Below are 12,636 nucleotides of genomic sequence, written 5' to 3'. Positions count from 1 at the left end.
AGTTTGTGTCTAAAGATATGTAAGCTTTGGAATTTTTAAAATTTTGAGGCTCTTGAAAGTGACAGATTGATGTCACTGGATTAGAATCAGTCCAGATTTCCTTACAGTGCTCTGTTACTATGTCTCATTCCTGATCTGCATACTCTCTGGTATTTGTCTTATGCCTCCTCTGAGGGGAGACTGCCAGATTATGTAGTCGTTTTGTAATGTACAAACATCCCCACTAGGCACAAGAATGAGATTATTAAATTTTTACCTTGTGCCCCAAGCAGGATTTGAACTGAGGTGTTAGAGAAATTAAAGTAGAATCTATTTATACATCACATGACTTAATCCCTGCAACATTTTTTTATTTATAAAACAAACACTTGATCGAGTGTTCTTGAAGGTCTATATTTTAATGCAGAATAATTTTGTAATTAAGTTACGGTGTGAAAGTAATGCTGTCTGACTTCAAACATCTTGATTACTTGGCAAATTATACTGAAATCACGAAACTGACCTCTTGTCTGAAGACATACGCTTCCAACCACCTACTTAAACTTTAGCAGATTAAAAATTAAATGAGATGTTTACTTCCTGTCCATTCTACTTTGTGGTTTTTAGATGTGTGGCACAAGATGTGTGGGGGATTGTGTGCTGAGCCTGGTGACCTGCTAGCAAGGCTGAGAGCTTCTTAATGAGGCTTTGATCCCTAAGTCGTTTAGCACCCATCAGCCCTTACCTGGGGGCAGGGCTACTTAGGAAGACCAGGGTTTTAAAAAGCCCGCTCCTAAGCGACCAGAGGAGCTAGTGAATGGGACTGACTAATGGGAGTTTTGCGAGGGAGTTCTCCAGGTAAAGGAGGACACCATCCCTGCCCATCCTGGCTAATAGCCATTGATGGACCTATCCTTCATGTTTATCTAGTTCTTTTTTGAACCCTGTTATAGTCTTCACCTTCACAACATCCTCTGGCAAGGAGTTCCACAGGTTGACTGTGCGTTGTGTGAAAAAATACTTCCTTTTGTTTGTTTTAAACCTGTACCTTAATGTGTACTTAATAAATATGTGAAGCATGAAAGCAGGATACATATTCTGACAGTGACTCTGCTTACTGCACTGCATATCAGCAAGTAGCTGTGCCTCTCTAGATACTCCTCTTACCTCTATGGGGTTGTGACAGAAAAGTGCAGTAGTAAAGATATCACTGCAGTAAGTAAATTCTGCTAAAATGTAGTAAGATATTACTGTGTCCCCTTCTCTAAGTATGTGCACAGAGCATTATCTCTATTGCCACATTGCCAACAGTATGTCTTCTATCAGGCTGTTCAGAGCTGGTGGTGAACCTCTGCTTAAATGTCCTCAAACACTTCCCACTTGCTTCCACAAATACGCAAAATACAACAAACAGAAATAATGGGTGGAAGAGGAGATGTTTCTCTTGCCCGTCAGCATATTAAATGCATTTCACTGACATTCTGCAGCTACTCAGAGTGCAGTTAAATTCTTGAGCCTTCTAAAATTCCCACTATATGGCTGTGTAAGCCAGGGCAGTAGTATTTAAGCTTTGTTACCCAGGATAACTGTTGGTACAGTCTGTGCTGTTTGAGGGGGAAGTAGTGGCTGTCTGAAAATTGTGGCTGTGTGGATTAGGTCCTGTTTTCCTGACCTGCAAAGATTGATGGTGAATTGGTCACACTGACACCCCAAGGCCTGAACAGCAATAGAGAAGTAGCTCTTTTGGCTAATACACTGAGGTTTGGTGGGATGGGAGTCATAGAATGGACACATAGGTCTTATTAATTGCCTCTGAAAAACTGGGGATCCTTAACAATTCGTAACCAGTAATGATGTCCTGCCACTCCCTCATACGCAGCATTAGTATAGGGTGAATAGCCTTATATACCTCCAGTACAACAGCATCAACTGCATTTATCAACCCTGAACTTGTTCCCAACTGACTGGTGGCAGTTGGGGAGTGACCAGTTTCCAAAGGGTGAAACCCACTCTCTCCTTCATGCTGGGGTGAACTCTCCACTGGGAATTCTGGTGCTGTAGTGCTGGGTTGAGCTCATCACAGAGCTCCAGGAAATTGCCTTCTATGTTCTGAAGTTGTGTGGCTACTGGTGGTTGTCCTAGGTCCCCAGTCCTATCCTGTCCTAACAGTCTGCCTGTTGGCCTGGCCCAAGAGTGGCACTTAGCCTAACGCAGTTGATCAAGGAATAGTTCATAGAAACCTTTGGAAACTCAAGATAGCATCAGACCAGGCAGATTGGATCTCTGACAGTTGCAAGTCTCTCTCTTGTTCTCTCTATTTCTGCCCAAATGATTGCAAAAATTCCAATTGCTTTCTGGCTAGTGCCATGCTCATAGGTTCTCAGTATTGTAGGATCTGCATTTGTCTTAGCAATGGTCAGGATCACAGTATTCTGGGCTGCCTCCAGGCTGGGAAATCAATTTAGAAATGACATGATGTGAGTTCTGGGATACAGTCAGGGGAATTATAGGCATTTGACTGCTTCCTACAGGTCCTCTGGCCTTCTAGAAATATCCCACAGTGTGATGTGAAAATTGCCCAGAGTGTAGCAGGCCTGGGTTACCTACCCATATGGCTGTGCATAACACTTCATAGGATCATAGAAATGTAGGACTGGAAGCGACCTCAGTAGGTCATCTAGTTCAGTCCCCTCCACTGAGGCAGGTCTAAGTATTATAGTAGAACCTCAGAGTTACAAACACCAGAGTTACAAACTGACCAGTCATCCATATTCATTTGGAACAAGAAATATACAATCAGGAAGCAATAGAGACCAACCCCCCCCCCCCACCACCACCCAAACAAATACAGTACAGTTCTGTAAAACATAAAGGGAAAGTTTAAAAAAAAACATTTTTTTTGACAAGGTAAGGAAACTGTTTCTGCGCTTGTTTCATTTAAATTCAGATGGTTAAAAGCAGCATTTTTCATATGCATAGTAAAGTTTCAAAACTGTATTAAGTCAATGTTCAGCTGTAAACTTTTGAAAGAACAACCATAATGTTTTGTTCAGAGTTACAAACATTTCAGAGTTACAAACAACTTCCATTCCCGAGGTGTTCGAAACGCTAAGGTTCTGCTGTATCTAGACCATCCAAGCAGGGACTTTCTTTCCAGACCACAAGATTAGAGTGGGGAATGTGGAAATGCCCACAGTGATCTTGGGAGACCCAATTTACCCCTTACAGCCCTGGCTCATGAAGCCTTACACGGGACATCTGGACAGTAGTAAGGAGCATTTCAACAACAGGCTGAGTAGATGCCGCATGACAGTTGAATGTGCCTTTGGCAGATTAAAGATGCGCTGGCATTGCCTTTATGACTGGTTAGACCTTAATGAGGAGAATATTCCCATAGTCATAGCCTCATACTGCACTTTGCATAATCTCTGTGAATCTGAGGGTAAAATGTTTGCTCAGGGGTGGAGCGCTGAGGCAGAGTGCTTGGCTGCTGAGTTTGAGCAGCCAGATACCAGGGCTGTCAGAAATGCCCAGAGGGCAGCAATTGAAATCAGGGAGACTTTGAGGAAGCACTTTGACAATAAGCAGCAGCAACATATTTCTTTAGAGTAGCTTCCATGATGCATTCCATGTTTTTTTTTTTCCCTAGGAGACTATGTTGACATTTGGGGCCTCATATCCCAGTAAGAAAATTATTAAAATGCCTGTACATGTACATGTACTTGTGATTGCAATGTGAATTTGTAGAAAACAAAATAAAGATGATTTACCATTATAAAACTTTTTGCCTTTATTCACCAAGAAAAAGCACAGTGACACTCAGCAAAACACATGCTTGCTGGGAAAGGAGGGACTGGGAAAGGGCAGACCGTCACAACTGTGTGTAAAGCTAGCTGTCATTGTGAAAGTTGTGTGAAGGGGTGGAGTGATGGGGAAACTGAGGAGTCCCAGACAGTGGAAAGGAATGTGCGGGCGGAGAGAGAGAGAGAGAGAGAGAGTGTGTGTGTGTGTGTGTGTAGAGGGGGGGCGAGGGAAGGCTGGTAAAGAACTGTGCATGTGCTGCTGTGGAGGTCAAGCCCGGATCTGCTCACTCTTCAGCATTATTAAAGACTTGAGCATTTCTGTTTGCTCCTCCATTACTTTTATCATCCGCTCAGTTGCATCCCTGGCAAATGCTTGATTCTCTTTTCTGTCCTGCCTTTTGGTTTCCCAGCACTCCTTTCGTTCCCTTTTCTCTGTACTGGAGCACTGCAGTACCTCCCAGAACATGTCTTTTTTGCTGTATCTTGGCCTCTTTCTTATCTGGCAGAGATGGTCGGCAGGGGTGCATGGGGTGTCCCTGAAGGCCACATCTGGTGAAGCCCGGGACAATGCACAAAAGCGGGATTGTTAAATTCAAGCACAGCATTGAAACATTTCACGTATATGCACCTTTTTCAACGTACCAATCACTTTCTCACTGACCCTCGCCAGGCACACATCTCTGCAAGCACCCAAAACGTGAGTTTTGGGTGGGGGTAGGGGAGGGTGCTGCACCTGGACAGAAGAACATGCAGTCTTTGCAGGGGTTGTGGTGCAGCTTTACAGGGAAATAACTCTAAAATTATCCCACACTTTTCCACAGGCAGGGATCATTCTAGCAGACATCTTACTGCTGAGGGTAAGCAGGGAAACCAGGGTACATCTGCTGCATGCTTGTGGCTTCTGCCCTGCTCTATATGCAGCTCACCTATATGCCACTTTGGTCCCTGCACAAGTGATTGCCGAATGCACGGGGCAGTGTCCTACAATGGGGGAAGGAACAAAGCTGCACTGCCATGCAACCTGCACCAGAGAATTATCGAGTACCTCCAGGAAACTTTCCTGGAGATCTCTCTGGAGGATTCCCATGAGATCTCAGCGTGCATTAACACCCTGTTCCACCGTACTGATTAGCTAACGGGGAAATGTCCAGCTCACAGAAACACGGCCAGCCTCTCACATTTCTATGCCCTGAACCCACCTCCGCACTACACAAGCCACAGCCACTTGCCAGGCGTCTCATCTGTTTCTTGCTCACCGGAGAACAACTGCTGAAACTGGCTAGGCACCTCAACAGTGGAGAAAAGTTCCTGGCTGCTTGCCCCACTGGTTGACCTGCTGGGAGCTCCACATCCAAGTCTAGCTCCACCTCTTCATCAATAACTTCATCCTCCTGGTTAGGTACTCTTTCCGCCTCCTCCGTTCTCTCCGAAGTATCCACGAGGCTCTTGGAAGTGGGGTCACCATTGAGGATACCATCCAGCTCCTTATAGAAACAGCAGGTCTTAGGTGCAGCACCGGAGCGACGGTTTGCCTCCCTTGCCTTATGGTATGCCTGCCTCAGCTCCTTTATCTTCAGTCTGCACTGCAGCATGTCCCGATCATAGCCCTGTTCACACAAGCTTCGAGAAATGTGCCAATAGGTATCCCATTCCTATGGGTCAAACGCAGCTGGGACTGCATAGACTCCTTTCCCCATATACTGATCAGATCCAACAGCTCTGCTGTGGTCCAGGCGGGAGAGCGTTTGATGCGATAGCTAGCCATGGTCATCTGGGACGATGCGATGAGACTTCCCTATGCCAAGCCAGCAAGCAGGAAATGGAATTTAAAATTCCCGGGGCTTGCAAAGGGGAGGGGCAGATTGTTGTTTACCTGGCTGCCTGGCAGCAGAGTTCAAACTGCTGACCAGAGCGGTCAAGATGGTGATTGTGGGACACTTCCTGGAGGCCAAATAAAGCGATTAAAGCATGCGTGGTGTCTACACTGGCTCTTTGTCGATAATAAAGAGAAGGGAAAAGAAAAAAGTCTCTGGTAGGGGTGGAAGTATTTTATCACCGAAATTGGGCATTTTTTCTGACAAAAGTCGCATTGCAGTGTGTACACACTCACTATTTTGTCACCAAAAGGCAGTTTTTGGCAACAAAACTTGGTTGTGTAAACAGAGCCTTACTGTACTGCCTGTCTTTCCTGCACATTGGTATAGTTTGCTCTTATGCCATTTAATGATGTCTCTTTGAAAAACTGCCAGTTCTCCTGAACTCTTGTTTTTCCTCTTAGATTTGCTTCTCACGGAATCTTACCTACCAGTTCTCTGAGTTTGCTGATGTCTCCCTTCTGCTGTTTTCTCTCCTACCATTCCTTAGAATCATGAACCCTCCATTTCATGATCACTTTCACCCAAGCTGCCTTCCACCTTCAGATTTTCAACCAGTTCCTCCTTAACCAAATCCTAGAAACAGTATGCTGTCTTAAAAGAGGTGCTCACCCATTGATGTCTGTCAAAATCAGATGCAGAATAGCCTCTCCTCTAGACACTTTCTCCACCTTCTGTAATAAAAAGTTGTTTTTAATGCATTCCAAGAATTTGTTGGATAATCTGTGCCCTGCTATATTATTTTCCCAGCAGATGTCTGTATAGTTGAAGTGCCCCATCACCAAGAAGTCCTGTGTTTTGGATGATTTTGTTTGTTGTTTAACATAGTGCAGAACAGACACATGGTGTCTCAAAACTGCTGCAACTGTACCAATGTGAACAGACCTGATTGGAATGAGAAACGTTGGTTTAATGACATGAACACATTATACCTTTATGGAGTTTTACAGTCTAGACCGGGATGGGCAACTTTTTGGCCTGAGGGCCACGTCGGGTTTCTGAAATTATATGGAGGACCAGTTAGGGGAGGCTGTGCCTCCCCAAACAGCCAGGCGTGGCCCGGCCCCGACCCCCCACACACACACTTCTTGCCCCCTGATGGCCCCCTGGGACACCCATCCAACCTCCCCCCCCCATTCCCTGTCCCCTGACTGCCCCTGGAACTCCTACCCCTGACTACCCCTCCTTCCTGACTGCCCCCTTGGGACCCCGTCCCATCCAACCACCCCTTCTCCCTGTCCCCGGAACCCCTGCCCCTGACTGCCCCCTGTCACCCCCTCCAACCTCCCTCCTTCCTGACTGCCCCCCAGGGACCCCTGCCCCCATTCAACCCCCCTGTTCCCTGCCCTCTGACTGCCCTGACCCCTATCCACACCCATGCATCCTGACCACCACCCCGAACTCCTCTGCCCTCTATCCAACCCCTCCTGCCCCCTTACCGCGCTGCCTGGAGCATCGGTGGCTGGCGGCACTACAGTCACGCCGCCCAAAGCACCAGGACATGCAGCTGTGCCACCCGCCTGGAGCCAGCCACGCCACTGCGCAGCACAGAGCACCAGGTCAGGCTGCAGCTCTGCAGCCCCGCTGCCCAGAGCATTGCGCCAGTGGCACATTGAGCTGAGGCTGTGGGGGAGGGGGAGCAGCAGGTGAGGGGCCAGGGGCTAGCCTCCTGGGCCAGGAGCTCAGGGGCTGGTCAGGAGGGTCCTGCAGGCTGGATGTGGCCCATGGGCCGTAGTTTGTCCACCTCTGGTCTAGACAAACCTTGAGTCAGCTCAGATATCCATTTTTCCCCCTTTGCTGATCATATATAACTTTTATTGTTATTCTGAGAAACAGTTTCCAGAATGTCTTTCTCCCTTCCCCAGTAATGAATACAAGTTAAATTGACAGATGATTACATTTGTTTGCCTACCTCTTTTTTCAGAAGATCAATTGGTATAATGATATATTAGGTTTTATTTAGATATGGCCTGCTGAGTGAAAAGTACCTGAGGATCTTGGCAGGGAGAGCGTTGTAGGGGGCACCTCTGTGAAAGCCTCATCACATCCATGGTATTGGATGCAGAGGGAAACCACGGACAGTGGCTTCCTTCCTGGGATTTTAGGAGCAAATACTCAGTTCCTGTCCACATTTTGGATAACCCTTGAGGGGTGACCCGAGGGGCAAGGAATTGTAGGGGATTCCCTGTCTTTGCTCTGCATCACTGTGTGCTTCCAGGTGGCCAGCCACAGGCTGACTTCTGCAAAATGGTGATGATGTAGGAGAAGTGGATGTGGCCTGCCGCTTTCCTCCAGTGTTTTTGGCCATGTGGATCAATGCTCTATGTGGTCCCTTGTATTTGGATGACACATCTACTTCTCCTCTGACATTTTCCCAGTTTGAGATCTGCTGCAGATTTCACGTCTGTGTCATGCAATAAAGCATGAAGAAAAAGCTTTGTATTGTACAGATTTGTGGCAGTCATAAATATAGGCTATTTTTTTTTACTTTTTTGCTTAAAATATTGCAGATCCTTACCACTGGTTTTGCTAAAATTCTGTAAATTCTTACAGTAATCTTGCCAGCTTCCGTGCTGTGGAAACTACCCAGAATTGTTTTTATAACTGACACTGGTTCTAATAGTTTAGTGGGAATATTTATTTCTTTTAATCTCTAACTGGCAGAAACGCAAATGCAGTTTGTGGTGGTGGTTTTTAAATCAAATTTTCTATTTCAAAAATAGGAGATTCAGGTGTGTGGGGCTTGAAAAAAAACTTTGCTTTGCTGGAGCTTTTGGAACGACTGCAGAATGGCCCTGCTGGCCAATGTGGAACAACAGAAGAAGTAATTGGCCAGTCTGGAGAGGTATTGATTCAAGAATGCTTATCTTTGTTTAAAACTGAAGAGAGAGTTTGTTTTTAGCTTAACAAAAATTAAAACCAAACACTTACCAAATTAAAAGTTCCTATGGTTGCAGAATGTATGTATTGTATCTATACAAATCCTAGATCTCACCCAGCTAATAAACGAATTGCTGTTTAATTGTTTGCATTTTTTCAGAATAAAGAAGTACTAAAAACTTGAATAATTAATTTGTGCCGTGAATATGGTCCAATACATATAGACTCAAGTAGAGGAAAAACCAAAATTACCACTTATCTTGCACACTTACGTTCACTGAAAAAGGTCATAAAACTCTTTTGGAGACTGCCACTCTTTATAAGTGTCTTTTAGCTGCAGTATTACAAAAAAAAGAAAAGCTGCAACACCTCCTAAAAATCTGAAATTAATTTTTTTCTTTCCCAAATTTCATCCTTTTACATTAATTTGGTAAATGCGTTAATTAGCTGTTTTGAGCATTTCCTGATGGCTGCTTATACACCAGTGTTATTGCAGTGAGATTGTGATTGAGCCAGTACCATATAATCAATCCTAGAAACAATGTATTGTCTAAAAGAGGTGCTCACCCGTTGATATCCTGTTTTTGTTTTTGTTTTTTAAAAGAGACATTGGAGAAAGGTCTCAGATCTGACTTTCATTGTTTTTGAGCATCTTCAGTACCTATTGAATTCAGTTTGAGTTGTGGATACTCAGTACCTCTGAAAATCAGTCTCCTGTGGTTCACTCAAATGCTGAATTTTTTTAATGTATTTATTTATTTCTAAAGAAGGGCTTGGTGAAAGAGTGCAGAATTTAAAATCACCCGTTTGGAGTAAGGTGAACGTTCCTCAGCAATTAATGATTTTAAGGGGAGTGAAATTTTTAGGCTTGAACAAGTTGAAAGTATCTAATCTAATTTATTGTCAATTATTGGAATAAAATATTAACGCAATAAGGTTTTTTTTGTTAAAGAGCATCATTCGTTGTGATGAAGATGAAGCTCATGTTGCATCTGTATACTGCACTGTTTGTGCCACTCACTTGTGTGCAGAGTGTTCCCAGCTTACCCATTCTACGAAGACATTAGCAAAACATAGGCGTGTACCTCTTGCTGAAAAACCTCATGAGAAGACCATGTGTTGCCAGCACCAGGTGCATGCCATTGAATTTGTTTGTTTAGAAGAAGATTGTCAGACCAGTCCCCTTATGTGTTGTGTCTGCAAAGAATATGGAAAGCATCAGGGTCATAAGGTACTGTTATTTTTCTATTACACTCATGCTGTTGGGTGATTTAAGAAAATAATACTTTTTTCCATTATTAAGCACACAAAGAGAGGGAGGGAGTTTATGCCTGATCTTTGAGCCTTTTATCAAGAATGTCACTGCCTTTTTGTTCCTTTCCTTCACTGCATGCAACTGCTGTGGTAACAGTGCAATAACAAACAAACAAAAATCATTGTGATCTGTAAAACCACAGTGCTGTTCTTCATCTATTTATTAAGGCAGAAAGGCTCATCATCTATGCGAGCCACCAGTTTTGATAGTTGTTAGCTGTTCATGATGTAGAGGTTGCAGCATCACCCAGACAATTTAAGCTGGTCTAAATAGTTTTTTTCCCTTTTTCACTTTACATTTTATTAAAGATAGGGGGAAAATACAAATGTGCACACGTAGTTATTTGTGTGATTGCTCGATCCCTGTTTCAGTCGCATAACAAAATGAATAATACCTGATTTATTTATTTTTAATTTATCAAAGATTACGTTTAGTCTAAATTTTTCCTCTCTTTTTCCTTCCCTAATTCTTTTGCACAATATGGGGGAAAACCTTATTTTAGCTGGGCTGATGGTGACTGGAAGGGAAACTTAGAACTGACACTTGGTATGTGTTACTTTTGATTGTAGCATTCTGTTTTGGAACCAGAAGCAAACCAGATCCGTGCATCCATTTTAGACATGGCACACTGTATAAGAACCTTCACAGAAGAAATCTCAGACTATTCCAGAAAACTAGTTGGAATTGTTCAACAAATTGAAGGAGGAGAACAAATAGTGGAAGATGGAGTTGGAATGGCCCATACAGAACATGTAAGAAATTGTTTTTCTCAAACACAACATAATTCTTTCTGTAGTAACCAAAATCTTTTAAGAGTGTTGTATGAGAATTATACATAAGAGTTTACTCAGAGTCCAGTCCTGCAAGTTACTGAGTACCCTCAGTTCTGCAAAGTCAGTGGAAATTGAATGTGCTCACACTAGGGTGACCAGACGAGAGGAAGAAAATATTGGGACACATGGGGGAGGGAAGGTTGCCGGCGGAGGAAAAAAAAAAAAGTGGAGTGCTGGGAGCAAAAAAACCCCCAAAATGGAGTGCCGTGAAATATCGGGATGCGGGACAAACACCTAAATATCGGGACAGTCCCGATTTTATTATGACGTCTGGTCACCCTAGCTCACACCTGGAAAGACTGAGTCCCAAGAGAGATTCCAGGAGAACTTCTATCACATTGATTGTCTCCTTGATTTTCCTGAAATTAGAGCGGCTGTGGGGAGAACTATATACTTATACAGCATTGAGGTACTATGGCAAGTAGTTTGTCCATGTGTCCTCGTATGCTGTTGTATTTTTTTCACGTTATTTCTCCCTGATAGTATTTATTTTCATACACTGTATGCGTGTAATAAGTAATTGTTTATTGGAATAACCTATGCAAGGGCCTTAGTGCTGGGAGCAGATATACAACCCTCACCAAAACTCTGCCTGTTGAGATCTGAATCTGCTGGTCAAAATAATTTAGAAGTTAGGAGTTGGAATGTAACACAGCACTAAGTATTATACTGTTTGGATAAAATGATTTTTGATTGTTAATTTTCTCTCTTTGATTTTATGACTTTACACTGTAGGTCCCAGGTACTGCAGAAAATGCACGTTCATGCATCCGAGCCTATTTTTCTGATCTTCATGAAACCCTTTGTCGCCAGGAAGAAATGGCACTTAGTGTGGTTGATGCACATGTGCGGGAGAAATTGATTTGGCTCAGACAACAGCAAGAAGACATGACTATCCTGTTGTCACAGGTTTCAACTGCTTGTCTTCACTGTGAAAAGACTTTACAGCAGGTAGGTGATTAAGTGAGGTGTAACATGGAGCAAGTGCATAGTTGGGTCCATAAATGAAGCTTAGGTTATAAACTGCTAAATTGGACAATGCTGTGCTTTTAAATTTTCTTTATCGTGTTAGAAACACACTACTATAAAGTGAGATTGAAAACATTATAGTAATTATTCGTGATGTGAATATGGAGACACAGATGTGTAGCTCAGGCTAAAAATATAGGTTTTATTGGGGAAAGGTTTTACAAATTGCTGTTACTAAAATGAATAATTTATTGGAAATAAAGTCAGGGTGGAAAAATGTTTGCTTGGAATTAAGTGGTTCTCTGGAAGGTTTGCAACCCAAACATCGCAGCATTGTGCTAAGTATGAGAAGGAAGTTACCATTCTAAAGATAAAACTGACCAGTCTGTTTTCATTGTCCAAGATGAGTAAAGAGCAAAAAGTAAATAAACATATTTAGTAAAAAGGAAACTTTATTTTTAATTTTTTTTTCAGTTTTATCTATTTAATATGCTATTATTGTAAGACAGCTTTTTATTTTTTAAACATGATTTTAAATTGCTTTTATCTCTTTTAAGCCATTGGGAACTAACTCTGGTCAGATTTCACCTTAAATACTGACATTCTACTTAACTAAATTTCCCGGTTTTAACACCTGGGTACAGTTTTTCACCGTGTTATAGTGTTGCTGTATGCTATTAACCAATTGCCATATTCCAAGTCTGACGAAGCTACATTTCTGTGAATGGTATTAGATATTGTTCTTTCACATCACTGGGGGGATTAGGGGAAAGAAAGAGAGATATGTGTTTTCTCTTTGTTTTTTTGTTTGTTTTTTGTTTTGCAAAGCTCTTTGAGCTCTATTAGGATTATATTTGCAGTATAAAAGTGGAAAATGTATCATTATAATTTCTTAAATGCATTTTTTGTAAATATAAATTTTGTTCTATTAGATTATTCGAAATAAAAAAGAAAATAGTTTTATTGCCATACATAATTATCTG

At 42.7% G+C, this 12,636-nt stretch overlaps 1 protein-coding gene across 3 annotated transcripts in view; it reads left to right on the top strand.

Annotated features, from left to right (window-relative positions):
- TRIM23 (tripartite motif containing 23) overlaps positions 1-12,636 on the top strand; it is a 31,866-nt gene that overhangs the window by 8,761 nt on the left and 10,469 nt on the right. For all 3 annotated transcript variants that reach the window (XM_065550049.1, XM_065550048.1, XM_065550050.1), the window contains 4 exons: positions 8,380-8,501; positions 9,489-9,767; positions 10,421-10,603; positions 11,420-11,635. In XM_065550049.1, coding sequence (XP_065406121.1) covers positions 9,651-9,767; positions 10,421-10,603; positions 11,420-11,635 — 516 coding nt within the window. In that variant the 5' untranslated portion in view covers positions 8,380-8,501; positions 9,489-9,650. The remainder of the gene's footprint in view (positions 1-8,379; positions 8,502-9,488; positions 9,768-10,420; positions 10,604-11,419; positions 11,636-12,636) is intronic.

The sequence above is a fragment of the Chrysemys picta genome, chromosome 6, assembly GCF_011386835.1.
Source record: "Chrysemys picta bellii isolate R12L10 chromosome 6, ASM1138683v2, whole genome shotgun sequence".
NCBI classification, from domain to species: domain Eukaryota; kingdom Metazoa; phylum Chordata; order Testudines; family Emydidae; genus Chrysemys; species Chrysemys picta.
This window is presented reverse-complemented; position numbering and strand designations above follow the sequence as displayed.